Source organism: Carassius auratus, chromosome 3, assembly GCF_003368295.1.
Source record: "Carassius auratus strain Wakin chromosome 3, ASM336829v1, whole genome shotgun sequence".
NCBI lineage: Eukaryota > Metazoa > Chordata > Actinopteri > Cypriniformes > Cyprinidae > Carassius > Carassius auratus.
In genome coordinates this window covers 21,686,906-21,711,121 of record NC_039245.1, presented here as the reverse complement: position 1 = coordinate 21,711,121, position 24,216 = coordinate 21,686,906, and the positions used below count along the sequence as shown (strand labels likewise).

Here is a 24,216-nt window from a genome sequence, read left to right as displayed (position 1 = left end):
TTTGTTTGTTTTCCGTATTTTAAATGTTGAAATATGCTTGAACTTATATCCAGTGTTTAAGGTTGTCTTTTGTCTAACCAGGAAATACGTTTTCTGATATTCTAGAATATTAGGGAAGTACTAAAATACAAATATCCCATTCCCAAATAACCTTGGTGTTCAGACACATGCTCGTGAGTAACACTGTGTTCAAAGTGCCTGAACTCCCTCAACACAGAAGCACAGCTCCCTCCATGAGACCCACGTCTCCAGGGGCAGACAAACCCAGTTTTATAAAGCTCATATGCACTTTGGGAGTTCAGTCCAGAGCTCAGATTTTGAGTTATTGTTTATTAACACAGAATGTAGGTGTTATTGTGTGCTCATCATAGGATGGGTTTTGTGGCCTAAGGTTGTCCTGTTGTTTTCACACACCAGCCGTGTCCTAATTATGGTTTGTTTCATCTCACTTCATTTTGCTTCTGAGATGAAACCTGATTTGAGATCAGAAAATTCCACCAGCCCTCATGGTAATGAAGCACACGTGACTGTACGTGTGTAAAATATTATTTGGCAGGATAGCGGCTGGATCATATGATCGGCAGTGACGACAGTAACCCCATCACAGCAGTCCCACGAGACACACACTGAGCTCTTGGCCTCTGTTGTGCACCAAGCAGAAAAACCCTTCCCTCAGGCACTTCATCTCCAGCCCTGTGGTTTATGAGGATATAGAAGTGATATTTTAAATATAAGATTGTTCAATATTACCAAGGCTCTGACAGCCAGAGTACAAATCAAAGTGTATTATAAATGTGTATGTATATATGTGTATATGTATATATATGTGTATGTATATGTGTGTATATATGTATATGTATGTATGTGTGTGTGTGTATGTATATATATATATATATATATATATATATATATATATATATATATATATATATATATATATATATATATAATATATATGTATATGTATATGTGTGTGTGTGTGTGTATAGAATATTAGTTCAATATCTAAAACAATTGTATGTAGGTGTGTGTATAGGCCTATAATATTCAATATTTTTCACTGAAACATTATTTTATATATACATATTTAGATACGTAAGTACCCTACATATAGGCAATATTAAATGTTCACGTTAAGTCTAATTAAAAGGCTTACAATATTTAAAAAATATGGCACATGTAGTGGTACAATATTTTCATTCATTCATTTTTATTTTTAAAAAGTAACCTTTTCATGAATGCACGTTTCATTCAGGTAAAAAATTACTCTAAGAAAAACCCCTCACATTTATAATAATTATTTAAAAAAAAAACGAAATTATTGATATATCTGATAGAGCCCCTTTAGACCAGTACCAGACGGCACCTCGACAAACTCTATAAAAGTAAGGTTATTTGTAACTTAATTTTACATTTCTAGATGTACAAACACAACCTTCGTGTTTTCTTTAAATTAAATTGAAGATGGTAAGATAGGCTCAGCTGACGGCGACGCTCAACAGCTTTCAGTCAGAGACTCCGTTTAAAGTCCTTAAATAATTCTTATATAACTTTCAGTGTTGAATGTGAAGGTTTAGCTGCTGTGGTGTCGCTAACAGTGTAGATGTGAACTTGAACACCTCCCACTGTGTGATGATAATCAGAGAGCAGGTGAAGCGACACTAGTGCGATCGTCTCAAAGCAAAGCTACTCCTCCCCGGTGCGTGTTTACAGGCGTTTCTGATCGTTACAGCGAATATAGAAGCTATACTTATAGTTTATTTTCGTATCTATAATAATCGTTTATTCAAAAAGGCTATTTTATATGCAACTAAGATGTTATAAATGAAGTGAGAACTTAAATGTTATAGGCTTTGCAATAGCTACATCAAGATACATACGAAATGCTTTTGTTCTCTAAAAGGCATTTACGTTATTCTGGTTATTTATGAAGATGGGATGGATTATACGATAAAAACATCCTCGTAGAAATGGGAAAAAGGGAGTTGACAATGGTAAGACGATGGATTATTTCTTATAATTATTTCTGAATGACTATGATAATTAGGTTAGCTTACTTTATAGCTGTGCAAAACATAAGTGTGTCTTTGAATCGAGTTGTATGTGTTGAATGCAGTGTATTGCTGTGGTCTGACTGCTCTTAAGAGTAAGAGATCGTGTTGAGAAAAAGTGCTGTCCGATTACATACAGATATACATCAGTGCTGACAGACGAGGCAGTCCAGTGTGGGTCAGAGAGGGCTTGACCTCACTGTGTTCAGCTACAGTCTCATAAATCATAGCTTGTAGGGGCAAGTTGTCACAAAAGCTATATATCAGTATGTGCTTTTTTTCTTTATAGTGGGTTTGTGCAAAATATCTAATATGAAGTAAATATCTAGTGCAAAAGAGAAACGTTTTTGTCTATATATATATATATATATATATATATATATATATATATATATATATATATATATATATACATACATACATACATACACACATATATATATATATATATATATATATATATATATATATATATATATATATATATATACATACATATATATATATATATATATATACATACATATATACATATATATATATATATATATATATATATATATATATATATATATATATATATATATATATATAGTATATTGTCATACTGTGAAACCACATTAACCTTTGTCTACTATTTTCCCAATTGTTCCTTATATATATTATTATTATTATTATTTTTTTTTTTTTGTGTGATCGTTGTTCATGAGTCCCTTGTTTGTCCTGAACAGATAAACTGCCTGCTGTTCTTCAGAACAATCCTTCAGGTCCCTTAAAATTATTTTGTTTCCAACATCTAGACTAGAGTATAATATTGTTTAAGACGTATTATGGTTAGATCTTTATTTTTGGACATGAAATCAGTTTTGTTTTCACATTTTTCTCATTGTGCTCAACACCAGCCACCAGTTTGCGTCCAGCATTGTGTGTCATGTGCCTCTCTTTAGTCTGCTGTGAGATTTGGCATGGTGAATGTTGGCAACAGACATTATGCCAAAGTAAATGACCAGCAGCAGCAGTTCCAGTTCAGCTTTTGTTTAATAGGGGAAAATCATGTTCTGTGCTGGGCTGACAACAGACATGGCCTGGACTGTTTGTTGGGTGTCAAAGTAGACGTTATTCTTTTCCTAGTCCTTGATTAATAGCCATTTTCTCATGTGTCCTGCTATCTGATGACAATTACCCATGGACTTGCTTGATCGAATGCAAAATGTGAAACAATAATGTGCTGTTTGGAGGAGATATGGAGCTGAAAGAGCACTGTTTTTGAAACGGGACGGATGTTAAAAAGGTTTAAAAATTACCCTTGAGTGAGAATCATTGTGTGTGTCATTATTATGCAGCTTTAATGAACTGTTTTGTATAATGATATGTTATGTGTCCCAGGTGCATGTCCTTTGAACTGAAGTGCTGTAGCTCTTGAGCTGTGGACAGCTTCTCGTTAGCTGTAGTGTTAGTTCACTGGAATATAAAGGCACTGTTTTTCATCAGGAAGGACTCATGTAATATTCAGATTGAGATATAATAGCTGTGATTATTAGCAATTCTGAGGGAGACGTGCTTTTTCAAATAGCCATTGCAATAAAACAAGAGTTTTAAACTTTGCCAGGCACCCAGAAAACTCTCGTGACATCCTAGCAGCCACCTAGGAACTGGTGTCTTGGTGGTGAACTTGGGATATAGTCCTTACCTAGAAACTATCCAGAACACCCTAGCAACCCCTTATAACACCATATCAACTACATAACTCCTACAACACCAAAGCATCATGCTGGTAAACTTTGAATACATTTTTCACTTAGAAACTACCCAGAACACCCTGCTGACATCCTAGCAATTACACTGCTGAAGACCATAGCGATTGCATAGCTATGCCTTTCCAACCCACAACACACAGCGACATGCTGGTGAACTTTTGGATACACCCTGGTGACATACTAGCAATCCCTAGCAACGGTTTCATTCTCTTGAAGCTTGGAATTGAACAGTAGTCTCTTGTTTTGCTTGCTTGTTTTCACATCTCCTCTTGTTTATCATTTTGGCTCGTCAGTAATGGACTGTAATTGATAGTCTGGAGTGTCACAGCAGCTCATAATAGTAGTTAAGTGCAAGCACATAACCCATACTCCGCAGGAGAGGAGGAGTGATCCACACTCAGGACGGCTCAGGTGTGCTCGTGTGGACTTGCCCTGCTGTTATAGTCCCCTCAGCTGAAGCAGTCTGTGGTTTGCAAATCCATGCTGCTTTTAGCTGACAGGCCGGTCACCAGTGTTGTTTTACACACAATGCATCATAGGAATAAATTGCATCTGACGAAAATTCTATCCTAGTACAATTATAAAAAAAAAAAGTTCTCCTTTTGAATAAACAAAAGCAAACAAGTACACATGTGGAACATTGTGTATAAGTAAATAGCCTTTAGAAAATCAGAAATGTTTTCAGTGAACTACAGTATATATAAATACAGTATGTACATTTTTTTTTTCTAATTTTTTTGGGGGGTCAAAGGAGCCTGTTCAAGAGTGGGGTGAGGAGCACGAGAGTGGGGCAGTGTTTGGGATCACCCTGCGCAGAGAGCCGGTCCAGCAGTCAGCTGATCCCACAGAGGCGTTCGTTCAGTACCGGACATGTAAAGTCCGCAGGTTAAAAGCGGCCACGCTGGAGAAGCTGGTCTCTCACCTTCTGGACCCCTGCTGTCAGGAGCAAGACTACGGCAGGATACTCCTGTCCACGTATCGCACCTTCACCAGCTCCAACAAACTCATCCAGATGCTCTTTCAGAGGTGTGTGTGTTTAGATGTGTGCACACTGTTATGCAAATGTGAGTTTGTGATGGCCAGCTGTATTTTGTGGTGTGTTGAGTTCAGATGTCATCACTGATCACTTCCCTGTTCTCAGTTTTTACTGGTCATCTCTGAAGGTTCATGGGTTTATAATATACTCATCAACCTTCTTTGAGGTTTCAATTAAGCATTTTTAATGAGAAATTTCACCCTTTTAATTTAACACTTGGGTTGTGAAAGCCAGTTTTGTATATTATTTAAACCATTACAAGAAAGTCTGGGTGTTGCAAATTAAAAGCATCACTTTTAAAGTCTGAAAGATATCAGATGAATTCAGTGTCCATATAAACCTAATTACCATACATCGATTGGTGGTTCGCACTTTTAAACTTTTTTGCACTTTTTATTTATTAGATTTGTTTTTATCAAATTCATGTTTTAGATATTTTTTTTTCTAGAAAAAAAAATAGATTCTAATTATAATAAAGGTTTTAACAGTTTTGCGTCAGTCTTTCAGTTGTACTTGAACATGTAAAATGTAAAGGTGTGTCTTGGTATCTTAGTTTGATAATATAGTTTGATTTATAGCTACTGTCTCTTATTCTGTTTTGTAAACAAGGCTTTACGACATTAAGTGTAAAATAAGCACCACACAGCACTAGTAATGTTTACATATAAACACTATTTTTTTTCCCCTAATAGGGGCAACCTTGTCTCTGCGCTTGACAGCACCAATTACTCCAGCAGGTAAAACTATATAAACCTTTATGTACAGTAGACCTTGGTTAAATTGTCTGTGCATGTGTGCATATAAACACTGGCTCTACATGTATACAGTTGCTGTAATACAACTTAAAAAATCCAGCTTCTGTGTGTGTGTGTGTGTGTGTGTGTGTATTTCTATTTCCCTCATAGCTCCTTGTGGACTGTGCTTCAGATGTGGTTAGAGGAGTACAGTGATGATTTGAGGGACGCTCCCATGCACTCGTCCCTGCGTCTCATGTGCTTGCAGTTGAGAGGACACCCTGTTCTCCTCCCGCTGGCCAAACGCTGTGAAACGCTCCTTGAGAAATTGCAGGCTGAAGGTCATTGTTGAATAATGTATCGTGAATGATCACTTTTATCATGTTCTTTCGTTTCTTCTATTCATTAAAGAATCCTGAAAAAAATGCATAACCGTTTTCAACATTGATAATCATAAGAAATGATTCTTGAAAATCAAATCAGAACTGATTATCCAAATCATTTCTGAAGGACATGTGAAACTGAAGACTGCAGTAATGATGCAGAAAATTCAGATTATTTATTCAGCTTTTATATATCCCAGATTTAATCCCATATTTTTTTAAGTCTTAAAGTTTTAACAAATGGAGGTTTAAATGTGTTTTATTCATTTTTATTTGATTTATCGATGGGCTTACACAATTTTGTGTGGATTACATATTGAAATGCATAGAATTTTTTTTTTTTTGTGCACATCAAATTTTTATTTGTTATAGACTGAAAACGGTGTATAGATCACATTTAGCCTCTTGAATTAGTCTGTCTTGTGCACATGCAGATGTTGTGTCAGGTGGTCCAGTTGATCGTCTAGAAGAATCTGCTTTGAATAAGGAGGAGAGAGACTTCGAGTCAGATAACCTGATGGATTTCTTAGGTTTCTCCGTTATGGACGTAGCCGAACATCTCACACGATTGGATGCTGTGAGTGCCAGTGTTTCATCGCTTGCTTCTGTTTGACTCCTTATGGTTATATTGACTTGTAATGTTTGTGATCTTGTTGAATGTTTTAGGACCTGTTCATGGAGGTGGTCCCTTTCCAGTGTCTGGGCTGTGTGTGGTCTCAACGGGACAAGAAAGAGAACCTCTCACCCACTGTTTCGGCCACCGTCACCCAATTTAATGCAGTCACCAGCTGGGTCATCACTTCTCTGCTTCGATCCTCATCTTCTGCCACACAAAGAGCCAGAGTCATTGAAAAATGGGTTCAGATTGCACAGGTTTGCTCTTTTTAGAGATGGGTGGAGGTTGTAAATGATCTTCAGTGTTTCAAAGTCACTCTCATGCTGTATTTATTTCACGCAGGGATGCAGAGAGCTGAAGAACTTCTCTTCTCTTAAAGCCATTTTATCTGCCCTTCAGTCCAACCCCATCTACACACTCAAGAAGTCATGGGCTGCTCTCAGCAGGTATGGACTGCTCAAATGTTATGACACTATAGTCACACACAGCTGGTTTTGTTCTCTTAATTCATTTTGTTGTGAATCTGATTCTGTATCTCCAGAGAGGCCATGTCTGTCTTTGAGAACCTGTGTAAAACATTCCCAGATGAGAACTGTGTTCTGACCAGCCGAGAAATCTTTGTGGATGTAAGCTGACATCAGTGTTATTTTAGTAGTATTTATAAACCGTTATAGAATATAGATTTAATATTTTAATGCATTATTTTTATTTTAAGTGCTTGGGCAGTAGCTCATTATTATTTAGAGACATGCACTGAAACAGCTCGCTGTGAACTTTAACCAGGAACTTCAACCAGAGTATGCTGTAGACATTCATGAAGACCTTAAGAAACATATTAACTTGGCATCCAATGTTCCTTTTAACAATAACAACTCTGGAACATTGTGCTACCTGATGAAAAGATTGTTAGCATTTAGCATTTTCTTTAAAACCGTATAATCACTGTAATTCAGTATGCTTTATAGACTTTGAATTGGTGTTTTTATCAAGGTTTTTGAAATCAGATCAAGCAACATTCTTTTGCAATTTGAAGTGGAACACATTTGATCTCTAATTTGGAGTTGTTTTCTTAATCCACTTATGATATTATTGGTCTGAGACACTTTGTTCGACCAGAGTGTGCTGGGATTATTAGAGCAATTACCTGATCTCAGAGTTCATGGGAAAGCACTATTTTTATTACCGATGAGCGAAAAACAAAGAGCTTCATTCCTAATGATTTAACAGAGTATTTTACCCAGTATTTGTTCGTGCGGTGTGTTTTTGTAATTATTAGAGTGTCACATCTTATCTTGACTTCATGCTGTTTCTCACATGTTTTAGGATGGGAGTCAAGATGACATGGATGACACTACCACAAAAACATCCAAGAGATGCCCTTTAACCAAACAGATGGTGAAGATGATGACACTTGACACTTATTTATAGTCAGTAATCAGTGTTTTACGGTGATGCTGCTCAGGTGATTAATAGTGGAGTGATTTCTTGCAGAGCTCGACTGGAGGGACCGTTCCGTACCTGGGGACGTACCTTTCAGTGCTGAACATGCTGGACACTGCCCTACCACACACTGTGGAGGTGAGGATCGAGTCAAGCTTGTTTAGAAATGACGGACTGCTTGCCTTTATTAGTGATGCCTTTACTATTACATTTCCATCACTTATCAAACACCTTGCAACCATACCCTAGCACAGAATGCCCAAAAACACCCCAGACACCCAACCAGCTGCACAATTGGGCACTAAAATCAGCAGAACAGCACAGCAAGGCCATTCAGATACACCCTAGCAAACACTATATCAATGTCCTAGCAAAACACAGATTACTCTAGCAGAGAATGTGCCATAAAATACCGCAAACATCGTAGTAGTTGCATCACAATGCGCTTAAATATTGTGACAAAACCCTAGCATCCTCTACTGACCCTAGCAACACTCAGACTAGTTAGAAAATGTGCTAAAACCAATCTGATCAATCAGAAATAGTATAGCTGCATTACAATATTCACAACACCTTAGCAGGCACAGCGAAACATCTTCATTTTTATAATAAAAAGTTATTTTTATATACATTTTTCATTTGGTTGCACATGGAGAATTGTCATTAATGTATTATTTTGATTGATTTCTGTACATGCTATCAACAGGGTGGCCTCATTAATTTTGAAAAGAGGAGACGGGTGAGTCCTTCTCTTGGTTTATCTTCTTAACTGTCTAATTGAACGTTGCTAAGGCTAGCCGTCTTCGTCCAGATGTTGATGTTGATATAGATTTGGTGTGATCTTAAAGAGCCCGTTCTGAACAATCATGAAGTCCTCTTTAACGCGTCGGCTTGACGTGCGAGCCGTAGAGAGAGACTTCTGTTTACAGAGCTCTTCTCCTGAAGGAGGACTGATGTTAATCTCATGACGAATTATTTGTGCATGGTGTGTTACGTAACAGTCATGGCTTTGTTCCTTGTATTCCTCTTTAATCTCTTGCTCTGTGTATTGTTGCTTTGCCTCTTCATTTCATGGGAATTACCCCCACTGTTTTGCAGGAATATGAGATTTTAAGGCAGATCCGTCAGCTGCAGGCCTCGTGTTCCCAGTATGATTTACCCCATCATCCTCGGATCGCTGCATGGCTACAGAGTCAGAAACTGCTGTCGGATCAGGAGAGGTGAGTCATGATCGATTTATGAAAGTGGTTGGTAAATGTATGCAATACATTTTTGAGGTTATACAATTAATATCATGTGTCACTGTCCTCAGCTATGAATTTTCCAGACAGTTGGAGACTCCTCATGAAACTTCTCCATCCAACAGTGGCTGGAGTCCCCGAACTCTCACCAAAAAGCTCTCATTGTGCGTATAAGTCTAGCTTGAGCATCATTTTAATTTAAGTCTCCAGCAACTGTCCTGCTATCTGCAAGCTTTCATTGGCATAACATAGCAAACCTCTGTGTTTTCAGGCTCTTGTCAGGGACCGAGGGGTCCAAAAATAACTCGGACCAGATCAGTGTGTCCTCGTCAGGATCCAGCGGCTCTGAAACTGAGGAAATATCTGCTGCTCAATCACCGTCTTTTATAACAGCGGTACTTTTGTGCACACACATACAAATGTACATTTATTCATTTAGGCTCTTTCACTTAGTGCATTGGTCAGAAGGGACTTTCAGTTCTTAATCCTAATAAAAATTAGCTATCATTACAATTATTTTAATACACCTCTTGTCATATTTAGATATGTCTATAGTCTACATTAATAATGTCGAAGCATCAAATCAGCATATCAGAATGATTTCTGAAGGATCGTGCGACACTGAAGACAAGAAAATTCAGCTTTGCATCACAGAAATAAATTGCATTTAAATATTTAACCAGAGCACAGCTATTTTTAATTATAAAAATATTTTACAATATTAGAGTTTTACTGTATTTTTGATCAAGCAGTTGCAGCCATGTATGTCTTTTTTAAGGTCATCAGGATGTTCACTTCTAAGGTCATTGACATCATTTCCTACCGACAGCTAAAGTTTCTGTCCTTGGTTTTAATGTCTCATGCGTTTTACATTCCTGTCATGACTCAAGCACAGTGTAAAAAAGTGTCCTTTGTGTCAGCAGCCGTGTCCTCTGTACTGTATTCAGGGACAGACAGACGACAGCACTCAAATGCTTCAAATTCTTGAAAATTTTTGTCTTAATCGCTTCCATCATTTAAAGTTGCTGTTCAGTTCATATATGCTCCTTTACAACTATTACTTTCATGCTGTATGCATCCAGGCTACATTTGACCAGGAATTGAACCCAAACCTTGGTGTATCCAGCAGCTTCCTCTATTTTCTGTGTAGTTATTCTTCATGCTTCCCATAGAGCAATTTAAGCTCAAATCAACAAAACTGATGTAATATTATCATTCAGTCATTCTAATGGTCATTCAACTCTATATTACCCCGTACAAAGTTAAGTCACCTGGTATTTTTTGTCTATATCTAATCATCCAAATCTGTGCCAGTGCTGAACTGTTGCTTCACAGTTGATAATGATTGTGATGGTGTCTAATGATAAAAGTGGCTCTGAAATGTCTCCTCTCATCTCAAAGGCTCTTTCCAGCTGCAGTCAGAGCACGGAGGCCTTTCCCTCGTCTTCCTCTCCTGATTCCTCCACCGTGTCTAGTTCGTCCTCCAGCTCTCAGCGAATCCTCTACCTGAATCAGTCTTCATCAGCATCAGCACACCCTCGTCTGGTCTCCTCACACAGGCGCTCGGTCTCCATGACCTCCCTGCCCTTCTACAACAGGCAGGTGGACGACTCCTGCATCATCAGGGTCAGCGTGGAGTTCTGCACCAATGGAAACATGTACAAGAGCTTACTGGTAAGTGTGGGACAGAGAAAGCGGTAGCTATAGATATTGTACAGCATCTATTAAATATTGAAAAGATCAATTTTATGTGTAAACTATTACTTAAATTATTAATTAATTTAATAATAATAAAAAAAAAATAATTTGCATCTCTTGCATAATTTTTGTTTAGAATGTACGTACGTCTGTAAAAACACAATTAATTAATAAAACAACATTTATTAATAATATTGTAGTTAAAAAAAGATAAAAATAATTGGAAACCTTAAACCCTAACTAGTTTGATTTATAATTAATTATAAATATTAGTGCTGTCAAACGATTAATCGCATCAAAAATAAGTTTGTTTACATTATACTGTATGTAAATGTTTACTGTGTATATGTATTAGATTTATATAAAAACAGTGAATATTTTGAAAATAATTACATTTATGTATTCATGTAACATTTTTCTTAAATATATACATGCATGCATTTTTGTGTGTGTGTGTGTGTGTGTGTGTGTGTGTGTGTGTGTGTATGTATATATATATATATATAGAAACCGTCCAGATTTTTTTTTTTTTATATATATATATATAAAATAAAAAATCTTTCTCAGCTGGCTTAAACTAATTTCATTTTTTTTTTTTTTTCTGATTTCTTGCTAAGTTGACCAGTCAGGATAAGACTGCTCGGGTGATCCAGAGAGCTCTGCAAAAACACAACCTGGAGGATGTTAGTGATCAGGACTTCACCCTCGTACAACTTCTGGCCCAAGGCAGAGGTACTGAAAACTGATTTCAATAAATAAAATGTGAGATTGGTGAAATCAAAAAGTTCTGAAACCCTCTATACACATTTAGATTAAAACAATAAATGTAAGGTTAATCTCAATGTTTTTAATGCAGTGTTTATAATTCTTATGTATATTTTTGTTGTAGAGCTGCATATTCCAGAAAAGGCCAACGTATATTATGCCATGTCTACATCAGCCAACTACGACTTCGTTCTACGTCGATGCCCAAAGGGCCAACGGAAACAACTCATTCGCTCTATTTCACTGTTTTCAGGACGAGCCACAAAATAAAAGCAGATTCAGCTCTGATTATGGAAAACTTTTTCTGCACAGTTGCTGAAAATGATTCGTCTTCTAGCCCACATTTCACCTTGGGAGTTGCCGAAGACTTTATGAGATGGCATTTCCAAGCTGTTTTACTCCAGTAACATGCACTAATGAATCATGCATGATAAAACGTGTAAATAGCTTCACTGATGTTAACTGTAGAGCTCAAATATCATGAGTTCAGTTTCATGAATTCATAACCCAGGTGCTTTAAATTGTTTTCAGTGACAAGAGACTGATAACAGACTTCATCTTCTTGAATTCCTCACATTCAGTGCAGTGATAATGGAATGAAGCAAAGTTTCTCAGTGACCTTCAGCTCTCATTCTTTGACTGCAATAATGTGACAGTCTAACCAGATACACTGTGCGAAAATGCATGAAATTTGAATAGAAACACAGTCATACTCCTAGAGGCTTGGGATGAGACTTTTTTTAAAGGTCAGTGTTTGTAGAGACTGCCTGTGGATATCACACGATGAGTTCACAGTGTTCCTGATTACAGCATGATGACGGTGTGTGAGAAGACGAGCCGCTTCAACCGGTGCAACATCATTCCAGAGACACACCGTCACATCCACTGTCATGTGGGACTGCATTTACACGTCATCTGACGAATCCAGCTGTATTCTGATCAATAAATCATTTCTGATTTATTGCATGATGTAGTGTGGCAGCATTACTGAACATTCAATGGATATTTTTATACCATGTTTTACTGTATATTCTCCTTTATGAGGATTAAATTCAAGTAACTTGACTCCACAATCAGTTTGATTTTATGAGCTTTTACAAGCTCTTGCATAGTTAAAAAAGAAGATAAATTATATTAGCACTCAAATGCATTTTAATATAGATATGTAGTAATACAATATATTAGTTTTCTGTAAATTTCAGATATAATGCAGTGTACAATATAAGATAGTATTTGTTTAATAAGTTGCATGGTCCATTTTGTTTTATGTGAGTGTATTCTGAACCCTGCAATATTTAACTGATAGATTTGTGCATTTGGGTCTGAAAAAAAAACTTCCATTAGTTTCTTTTGATATTCTGCATCTCTCAAAGTAAAAAACTAATTGAATGTGAAGTAAACATATGAAATCTCTGAACAGAACTGAGCTAGAAAATTCATTCCATGTCTGGTTATGCTAATAATCTCTACCAGTAGCAGAATGCATCCACCTGCCCCATGTAAAAGACCCCTAAACTGCCTTCAACTGAACCATGATTAACAAATTTTGAAGGATCTGTACAGTCTTGTATCCAGATTTGTATTTCATTACTGTAAACCGTAATGTGTTTAGAATTGCATGGAGATATCAGTTAACTCCGCAGATTGCATGTGGAGAAATCGGTTTAGAAAACCTCAACTAAAAGATTCACGAAAAGGCTTTTGATTCTGATTCTGAAGAATCTGCACAAGCTTTGGCCTAAGAGGTAACTAAGATTAAGTAATGTACAATACTGAGCCAAAAGCACAGTCTTTGTGTGTCTGGGTTTCTAGACACTGCTGTACTCTTCCCGTGGATTTAAAATGGGAATAACTGCCAGATAACCTTGTTTTAAAAACAACTTTTGGTTTCTCATTCCTAGACTAACCTTTATCCATAATTCACATCCCAAATGAAGGGGTGGAGTTTCTGTCAGTTAGCCCCTACTACTGTAGATCTAGATCCAAAAGGAATCTTTGTATATTGATGGCCACACATATATTGCAAAGTCAAAAATACAAAAAGGTGCACACTTCCCACAAACACAAACAGGGCTCAGGTGCGGGACAAATGAGAAACTGAAGCAAAAAGCAAATGTAATGTCCGCACACTGATAGAACAACAAGTCTTCCTCAGGCACAGACACTTTATTTTTTCATATGGCCTATTTCATAATATTAAAGTAGTTGAAATTGACTTTTTGTAAACTTTTTGTTATAAAGTCCAGAATAATATAACACTTTTACAATTAAAAATTGTTCCTCTAGTCTTTTTTACTAAATTTTTTTTACTTTAAATTTTTTTTTTACTAAATACTAAATGTACTAAATAATAATAAAAAAGAGACAGAGAGAATTTAAACAAAAAGTCTAAATTATAACTTATATAAATTAGAATTATCAGATAATAACTAAAGAAATACGAAATGTGAATTAAGGAAAAAAAGAAGAAAAAAAAGACGCAGTGGCCGGAAATCGTTGATTATGCTCTTGATGAAATAATTGATCACCACGTGATCTTTAGTGATCGTCACTGATCTGGTTTGAACGTGTTTCGAGGCGGTTTTCTGAACCAACTCAGAAAAGAGACCCATAAAACACTACAGTAATAAACGTCGTTTACTGAAAGCGTGTCAAAATCACCTCAAGCACATCGTGACTGTGAACTTTAGCCATTCATAATAGCCTTTTAGCCAGTTGTGGCTAAAAAGTGCTGGACAGGGCACAGCTTGGGCAGATATGGTTAAAGAGTCAAAGATTAAAGGGGGGGTGAAATGCTATTTCATGCATACTGAGTTTTTTACACTGTTAAAGAGTTGGATTCCCCTGCTAAACATGGACAAAGTTTCAAAAATTAAGTTGTACGTTTGAAGGAGTATTTTTGTTCCAAAAAAACCTCTTCCGGTTTGTCACAAGTTTCGGAAAGTTTTTTTCGAGTCTGGCTCTGTGTGACGTTAGATGGAGCAGAATTTCCTTATATGGGTCCTAAGTGCGCGCTCTTCTGCCGGAAGAGCGCGCGCTCCCGTATAGCAGAGCAGAGAGAGGCTGAGCACAGCCTGATCAGAGCGAGAGCGTCTCGAAAAGTCACAAAAGAAGTGTGTTTTTGGTTGCCAGGGCAAGACAACCCTGCACAGATTACCAAAAGAGAAACAGCATTAAGGGACCAGTGGATGGAGTTTATTTTTACAGAGCATCAACGGAGTTGTGCAAGTGTTTTTGTTTGTTCCCTGCATTTCGGATTGCACATCGTTTATGTCTTAAGGATAATGCAGTCCCAACGGAAAAGGGTCACGATTGTGTGTTGGAACCACATGCGGTGAGTAAAACTGCTTCAAATATCTCTGTGTTGTTAACTTAGCTATCAGCGCGTAAGCACATCAAGTAAACAACATGCGATGTTGTCATCAAACTGCACTTTCCACATGTACAGCTTAAAAAAAAAAAAAAAAAAAAAAAGACGACATAAAGTGGAACTTAGTCATTTTCCAAAACCGCTAAGCAAATATATACAGTTTCAGTACATACCACATAGCATACCGCCTTTGCTGATGCTGCTCTTGTTAAATTTCAGCCTCTGGATCTGTGTCACAGCTTCCACATGCTCTCAACGCAAAAGCCTACTCGCGCTCGTGATTCTTTAGCTCCGCCCACACGTCACGCCTCTAGGCGCTCGTGTTTTTCCGGGAAAAATCGGTACAGACTATCTTTCTCTTATAAATATAATAAAAATTAAGACTTTTTGGAGTTATGAAGGATGCAGTACTACTCTATAGGTACTCAAGATTAACAGGATATTGAGTGAAAACGAGCATTTCACCCCCCTTTAATGTAAGTAGTCTAGTAAAAAAAAACAAAAACAAAAAAAAACAAATTGCGATTGGTTACAAAATTGTTTAGTTTTTAGGGAACTGTTAAATTAGATTTAGACATATGGTTTAAGTTGTCAAGTAAAAGCAATGGAGGAGGATGAAAACAAGGCAGACTGACGGTGGCAGAGCTGAGGGAGATGCACGCACGTGTTCGATGCTTTCAGCGTCGTCCAGCTCTGCATCTAATGGTGTCCTCACAGCTTCGACTTGACATTTTTAGTTGTTCCCAAATTTCATATCTCGACCACTAAATTTGACCAAAATGTATTATTATTTTTAGTAGTAATAAAATAAGAAAATAAAAACAGTTAAATGGTCCACTGTAAACTGAATCATCTGCAGGAGTCGCACACTTATGAAAAGATTAAAAATCTCAAGGAATTGTGAGTAAACATTTCTGTACTCTCAATTCTATACTTAAGTAGCTGTTTTGAATAGAAATACCATTTGCATATTTGCAGTGACTCTTTCTGCAGTTACGTCATTACGCCGGTTGGTGGCGTCAAGTGACTGTCTTTGAGACAGTATGATAGGCTACAGATGTAAGTATCTGTAATAAAGGTCACTTCGATCTCACCTATGTATCAATGTGTTTATGTAACCTATTGTATTGAAACGACTAGAAAAGTCATGGAATTTTATTAGCCGACATAAAACCCCTAAAAATGTTCATTTAAGGTTGTGTTGTATGGGTCCCGGTGTTATACAGTGACATAAGACGACATATTAAACGCATTTAAAAGAGAAACAAAGAAGATGTGCCCTCTGTAGGAGTGTGGAACATTTTAATCAGTGCATGCTGCATGAAACATAAATTAAGTGACTTTTTTTGGCCACTAGATGGCAGAAAACAAAGCCTTTAGGGAACATGTACAATATATAGTTGCCCAATTGAGTGAAATTCTATTTTGTAATCTGGGTTTCCTCGTATCGACTTTATTTTTTTATTAATTTTTGTGTTGGAATGTGGATATTTGCTTCTCACTTTGTGCTAAGATAATGTCTTATCCTCAATACCGTTGTTGCATGTCAGTGAAGCTTAACTTAATGACAGAGGTGATGTGAATGTTTTCAAGCAGAATAAAGAAACAAAGAAATAATGTCAAACAGAAAACTGAGAGAGAGAGTAGTGCTGCATTCCAGCATGTTCAGGGTGTCTGGGTGGAAAAGACTGACTCACTCTCTGGCAGATCTGTGGGGTTTTCAGTCCAGGCCCTGTGCCAGACGAGACAAGAGCAGGTCCTGAGTCAGTGCAGAGTGCCCGGTCCAGACGGGCCCTGACTGGGGGCGGACGGGGATATGGAGCACCCCAACATTAATCAGACCCAGTGCTCTCTGACACTTTTACTGTGTATACACTGAAGGAATGACGTAACAAAACTGGAATGATGAAATCAAGCTTTAGTGTTTCTTTGATTACCATGTTCTGGGTTTATTGTACCATTATAGATGGGAAGTTGACTGTAATTATGGAAATATAATCTGAGCTAAACTTTAGGTTTGACAAAACATGTAAATAATCCAAGAATATAACCGAAAACAATACCGTTTAAAAGTTTGCAGTTCAGTGTTTCTGAAAGAAGTCTTTTCTGCTCACCAAGGCTGCATTTATATTTGATCAAACAACACCGTAATAATGGGAATAACTGTTAAATATTATTACAATTTGAAAGAGTGGTTTCTATTTGAATATATTTTAAGATGTGAGTTTTTTCTGTGATGGTAAAGCTAAATTAGTTTCCCATTGTTTTTCATGATTCTTTGAACAGAAAGTGCATTTCTTTTGTATTTCTTGAATTTTTTACATTTTATTAATGTCTTTTCTGTCACTTTTCAGCAATTTAATGCACCCCTTGTTAAATGGAAGTTTTATTTCTTTAAAATTAAATATTAGTACCCCAGACTTTTAAAGGTAAAGGTAGTTCACAAACCAAGAACCAAAACCCAACACTGGTTGATCTCTGATCTGAATATTAAGTAGACATCTGCTTCTACTGTAAATGTCTATGGTATTTGTGACCATTCAAAATCACTTTTACCTGATATTTATTTCTTATTTTTCCATGTTTATCATTTGCTTGCATTCAGCATTTCACTTTATTGTAATCCATATTTCATTTAATTGGCTCTTTACTGGAACTGGCCGGAAAGAGTCTTAAGAAAACAGCCATATAAAACACCAAAACATTACAAGATAAATTAGATAAGTTTTATTATAGCGATAAAATTGTTTTCATTACAACCTTATCGTTACAGACCTACCGCCTTCACAGGAAGTCAGCAATCTCGTAGTGAGTATTCCTGTCATCAATGTTTGTTTTTCTTACCTGACACATACTTTCTATTTCGAGAGATAAATTACCTTTTCACGAGGAAACACGCGCAGACACAAGCACGTGGATGTATGGATGTTTATAAAGGAAGAGTACGTGCAAACAGACACATCTACTCACACTGTTTAAACACTCCCACATTTATCATTACATACTTTTGTCCAAAATCATTTAACAGGAACTCACACACTGACACAAAACTGATGCAGTGAGATTCAACCAGAATGTGTTCAAAAGAAAGAGCTGAATCACAGGTTTACTCCCGTGCAAGAACAGACTTGTTCATCACACACACACACACACACACACTTATGTACTTCTGCTGACAGTGTCACAGCACACAATCAAAAGGCCTAAAAAGTCTAAATCCACATGTAAATATATTCTCAATGTGTCCTATTATAGTGATGAGTTACAGTAATGAACAGCTGGCTTACAATGAATAATCACTCAAATTACACAACACTCATGAAGTTTTTTCTTGTTCTTTTAAAGAAGTATCTTCTGTTCATTTATTTGATCAAAAATACAGTAAAACCAGCAATATTGTGAAATATTAGGACACACATTTTTTCTATTGTAATGTTTTAAAATGTAATTCCTGTGATGCAAAGCTGAATTTTCAACGTCATTACTCCAGTCTTTAGTGTCACATGATCTTCAGAAATCATTCTGATTGACTGATTTGCTGCTCATTTTTATTTTCAATGTTGAAAACAGTTGTTTTTTTTTCAGAATTATATGGTTTATAAAAGGTAGAAAGAACAGCATTTATTTGGAATATAAATCTTTTGCAACATTATAAATGCCTTTATTCGAACAATTTCATGCATCCTTGCTGAATAAAACAATTAATTTTTTAAGAAATCTTGCTTACCGTAGTCTGTAATATATGTAAATTTTTCATGTTTTTATTTAATGTTTCCCCATATCCTTTGAATGTTTACAATTTGCATAGGTCTTAATACCGTTTCATAACTTTGGCTATTTTTTTTATTTTATTTTAGTGATTTATTTTAAATGTTACATATTTATTTATTTAGACTTTTCCAAACCCCCAACCAATGTCTGTAAATAATATTTTATACGAAATGTATTTTTTTCTATATTGAAGTAATGTTTTATTTTACAAAGTAACTTTTCTAAAAAAAATTACACACTCATAAAAAAATGATAAAACTGTAGCTGGGGCGATACCTTTTCAAAGGGAACTGATATGTACACTTTAGGTAGAATAAGTATTAGTTTCTTTAAGGTACAACTTTGTACCCATTTTCTGAGAGTGCATACCATAATTTCTCTCAGTTTTTTTGCTTGAGTGTGTGTCAGTGCTTACACTTTCCCGACCCAGCAGTGGTTTGCTTATCAAAGTTTGCTTACCCCTGTGATAAAATATATTGGCCATGATGCAAAAGTTGCTGCAATCAGATCAGCATTCCGGCTAATATCAACAGCTGTAGTTCTGATGAAATCCAAACTCATAATAAACGTGAACTCATTGGGTTCGCATCCTGTTGTGGGAGTATTTCTTATGAGCTGGGACTGAAGCTCTTGTCAGCTGAGATGAAGATGGATGGGACAAATTACAGGCAAAACTAAAACCTGAAGCAAGGAAGTTGAAAATGAGACGATGGCTCATCTTTCAACATGAAAGATGACACACCACAAAATCAGCTATTCAGCAGCTGAAAGACAGGATGATAAATGTCATAGAGAAGTCCTGTCAGTCCTAAGATCCTGTAAATGTGGAAGGATGAAATAAGGGCCAGCTAATGGTCTCTATACTCTCATAATATTTCCCTAACGTGAAAAATCAACGTGATCTTCCAGAGTTGACTAGCCTCATGGGATAGTAAAGTGTCCATCGAATGTACACTTCAGAATTCGGCTGGAAAAGAGGAAGGTCATCTGGGTATTTTTTGCCTACTGTACTGTTACTGGACAATATTGCTTCATAAATGTAAGTTCCTCAATATTAAATGTTGTATAAAAGCAAAATCACAAACCTTCATTGATGGTTTTAATGTAACGACTCGTGAGTGCTGAAGTGAAAATATAGTTTAGTCTCTTTATTTGGATAAATAGTAGATTATTATTACAATGGTTTTGTTTGTTTGCTTTGGTAAGTACACTTTGACATTTCCCATCTTTACCCATAACTCCCCTCCAAATCCCCCCAATAGCACAAAAAGTCTCTTGTGGAAAATGTCCAATTTAGCGTGCTTTTAAAAAGAGGACTTAAAAGATATACTTAAGTGCAAACGGAATGTAGCTTATGTTTTCAGACACTAACTGCAATTAAATGAAAGCGTATTATAGACTACATTATTAAATGCAATTAGCTGAAATTTACAGTGCTTTTTGACCCACCCATTCCATCTTTATATGAAACTTAATAATTGTTTTTATTGTCTTGAAATATGAAATGCAAAAAAAACTATTTGACATTTTTATAAAGTGAACTCTTTAAAAGTGTTGCCTACTTAAAGAACATAATCATGAAAGTGAACTTTAACTTTAAGTACACTTAAGTGGCCTTATTTAATTGATATTAAAATTATTTGCAAGCAGTTCAAAAAAAGTGCACATTCAATACAGTTAAGCACACTTCTTTGCGTACAAGTCTTAACCAGCATTGCTGTGTTTATTTACCAAGCTGTTGCATCTGAGAGCCGGGTTGAACTTTGACCCAGTGCCCTGATGAGTGTAGCTCAGCTCAGCCGCTGTATATGTGTGCTATTTCTATCCCACTTGGGAGGTGGGGAGAGTGGATGAAAAACACTGTTGTTTTCTTTCCACTTCTATCCTTGCCATTCTCTCATTTGGATGATGGCTTAATGTGTTTTCCATACTTTCGTTTACCGTGAGTGTTTGTGTGTGTGTGTGTGTGTGTGTGTGTGTGTGGAGGGGCTCCTTCAGTATGAGTCATTTGCTTACACTGACGCTCTCGCTCACACACGTTTGCTAGCAGCACATGGCCTGAAGACAGCACACACTCTCCCTTCACGTGGTGGCACTGTGTTGTCTATCCTTCTCTCTTTTTCTTTCCATCAGCACCCCTTCCTCTTTCTGCTTTTAATGTTAACTTTATCAATGCTTTTGCAGTCAACCAGTAACACGAGTTACCTGCACATATTTAGCTGACTTTCTTGTATCAACAATTCAGTTTCAATCAAATCAGAAAACTGGTATTCCTGCTTGATTTGCCTTCATTTCATAGATGCATTAGAATTAGTGTATTAGTTTGCATATTTATTCAAAAGCCATTTGATATCAGTAATGTGCGAGTGTTTTATTTTTAGCAGAAGGTGAGTAGTCTGCTGTGTTTATAAGTGACAAAATGTAATTTGCTTGTCTTGTGTGCAGAGTTTTGTGCAACCTAACCAAGCAATCTTGTTCCAATGCTAACCACATGCCTGGGAATAAAATGCTACATTTGGTCCCAGTGTACTATTGTTTCCACACACAGGGCTAAAATAAATGGAGTCTCCCTTGTGGGATGATGCAGTCTCTGTAATTTGCATCCACCAGATGAGTCACATCTCCTGACGTTCATGCTGGTCTGGACAGACATAAAACAAAATGAAAATATCACCTTTTATTTAGCATTTTCCAGACTTCCATCTCCTTTCTTCCTTTTAATCCTCAACAGAGATCAGTGTGAGCAACACATTTAGAAAATCAACTTTTACTGCTTGTGAAATTTCATTAATCAAAATGAGCTAATGCAACACAATTGTTGAGCGTTTTTTTAAACAGTTTCATCATGTGCAATTAATTTAAATAGCACAACTAATAAGGAGCTATTTGTTTACATTTATGCATTAACTAACAATTATCAATGCACTTGTTACAGTATTACCCATTAATAATTATGTTAAATAATATACAATTATGATTAATAAATATTATATATTTGTCGTTGACATTAATAAAAATACAACTGTTTATGTTCATGTGAGCTCAGATCCATTAAATAATATTAACAAATACAACGTGATTTTAATATTGCATCAGTAAATGTTAAAATTAATATTATGTTATGTTAACTAATGTTAACAAATGGAACCTTATAAAGACTTATAAAGATGCATTAAAATCTTACAGACACATTAGAAAATGTTTTGTACATCATCTTAAAATCTACTAGCATTACTCCATGATTTTAATTTAAGGACTTTGCATTAAAGTTTTTTTATTGCAGCTATCACATGTTTAATAAAACATAGACGTATTATGTAGTATTAAATGTTGCATGATGTTGCTTGGTGCATGTATGTGGGCAAACAGAGTTTGAATTCTGCTTCTCATTTTCATTGCATCTTGTAAGCAAACCTAAACCAAGTCTACAACATAAACAAATCCATTCAAAAAGGCTTAATTTAACTGCATGGAATAATAATTTTAGCCTCATGTTTTTGACATTGATTGCTAAAGAATTCTACAGCTGCAATGGAACTAAAACACAAGCTCTGTGCTAATTGAGCCTATAAGGCTGTTCAGATAGCTATATGTTTTGGATTGTGCAAATGTGCCTAAAATGCTTCTGTGCGTAAACTGGTGTGATGTGTCTCGCTCTTGCGATCCTAGATTAACCTCCCTCCCTCACTCACTCACTCACTCACTCACTCAGTCTCTCACTTACTCTCTCCCTCCCTCACTCAATTTCTAACTCAATCTCTCAGTCTATCTCTCACTCACTCACTGTCAGACTCTCTCATTCTCTTACTCTCTCACTCACGCACTCACTCACTCCCTCACTCTCTCATTCTCTTACTCTCTCACTCACACACTCACTCACTCCCTCACTCTCTCATTCTCTTACTCTCTCACTCACACACTCACTCACTCCCTCACTCTCTCATTCTCTTACTCTCTCACTCACACACTCACTCACTCCCTCACTCTCTCATTCTCTTACTCTCTCACTCACGCACTCACTCACTCTCTCACTAACTCCCTCACTCTCTCATTCTCTTACTCTCTCACTCACGCATTCACTCACTCTCTCACTCACTCCCTCACTCTCTCATTCTCTTACTCTCTCACTCACTCTCTCACTCCCTCACTCACTCTCTCATTCTCTTACTCTCTCACTCACACACTCACTCCCTCACTCACTCCCTCACTCTCTCATTCTCTTACTCTCTCACTCACGCACTCACTCACTAACTCACTCTCTCACTCACTCCCTCACTCTCTCATTCTCTTACTCTCTCACTCACGCACTCACTCACTCACTCCCTCACTCTCTCATTCTCTTACTCTCTAACTCACGCACTCACTCACTCTCTCACTCACTCCCTCACTCTCTCATTCTTACTCTCTCACTCACACACTCACTCACTCACTCACTCACTCAAACACTTCCTCACTCTCTCACTCACTCCCTAACTCTCTCAGTCTCTCACTCACTCACTCCCTCACCCTCTCATTCTCTTACTCTTTCACTCACGCACTCACTCACTCTCTCACTCACTCACTCCCTCACTCTCTCATTCTCTTACTCTCTCACTCACGCACTCTGTCACTCACTCACTCCCTCACTCTCTCATTCTCTTACTCTCTCACTCACGCACTCACTCACTCTCTCACTCACTCCCTCACTCTCTCATTCTCTTACTCTCTCACTCACTCACTCACTCACTCACTCACTCACGCACTCACTCACTCTCTCACTCACTCCCTCACTCTCTCATTCTCTTACTCTCTCACTCACGCACTCACTCACTCTCTCACTCACTCCCTCACTCTCTCATTCTCTTACTCACTCACTCACTCACTCACTCCCTCTCTCACTCACTCCCTCACTCTCTCATTCTCTTACTCACTCACTCACTCACTCACTCACTCCCTCACTCACTCCCTCACTCTCTCATTCTCTTACTCTCTCACTCACGCACTCACTCACTCCCTCACTCTCTCATTCTCTTACTCTCTCACTCACGCACTCACTCACTCACTCACTCACTCCCTCACTCTCTCATTCTCTTACTCTCTCACTCACGCACTCACTCACTCACTCTCTCACTCTCTCACTCACTCCCTCACTCTCTCATTCTATTACTCTCTAACTCACGCACTCACTCTCTCCCTCACTCTCTCATTCTATTACTCTCTCATTCTATTACTCTCTCACTCACTCACTCACTGACTCTCACTCTCTCACTCACTCTCTCCCACACTCACTCTATCCCTCACACACTCTCTCTCTCTCAATCACTCACTCTCTCACTCTCTCCCTCACTCACACACTCACACACACACACACACAC

The 24,216-nt window shown here is 37.1% G+C and overlaps 1 protein-coding gene across 1 annotated transcript; it reads left to right on the top strand.

Annotated features, from left to right (window-relative positions):
• The first annotated feature begins 1,279 nt into the window (after positions 1-1,279).
• On the top strand, positions 1,280-12,786 carry LOC113050764 (ral guanine nucleotide dissociation stimulator-like 1). The gene is made up of 17 exons (XM_026214056.1): positions 1,280-1,994; positions 4,560-4,834; positions 5,537-5,581; positions 5,750-5,919; positions 6,396-6,538; positions 6,628-6,834; positions 6,920-7,023; positions 7,119-7,203; positions 7,901-7,972; positions 8,069-8,155; positions 8,724-8,756; positions 9,116-9,237; positions 9,330-9,422; positions 9,530-9,653; positions 10,660-10,932; positions 11,574-11,688; positions 11,846-12,786. Exons 1-17 carry the CDS (start codon positions 1,971-1,973, stop codon positions 11,989-11,991), a joined length of 2,118 nt encoding a protein of 705 aa, XP_026069841.1. The 5' UTR covers positions 1,280-1,970; the 3' UTR covers positions 11,992-12,786.
• The last annotated feature ends 11,430 nt before the right edge of the window (positions 12,787-24,216 follow it).

Coding starts and splice junctions, on each gene's coding strand:
- LOC113050764 (XM_026214056.1), top strand. CDS start 1,971: ATGGGAAAAAGGGAGTTGACAATG. Junction 1,995..4,559: donor GAAAAAGGGAGTTGACAATG/GTAAGACGATGG, acceptor GGGGGGTCAAAG/GAGCCTGTTCAAGAGTGGGG. Junction 6,539..6,627: donor ATCTCACACGATTGGATGCT/GTGAGTGCCAGT, acceptor TGAATGTTTTAG/GACCTGTTCATGGAGGTGGT.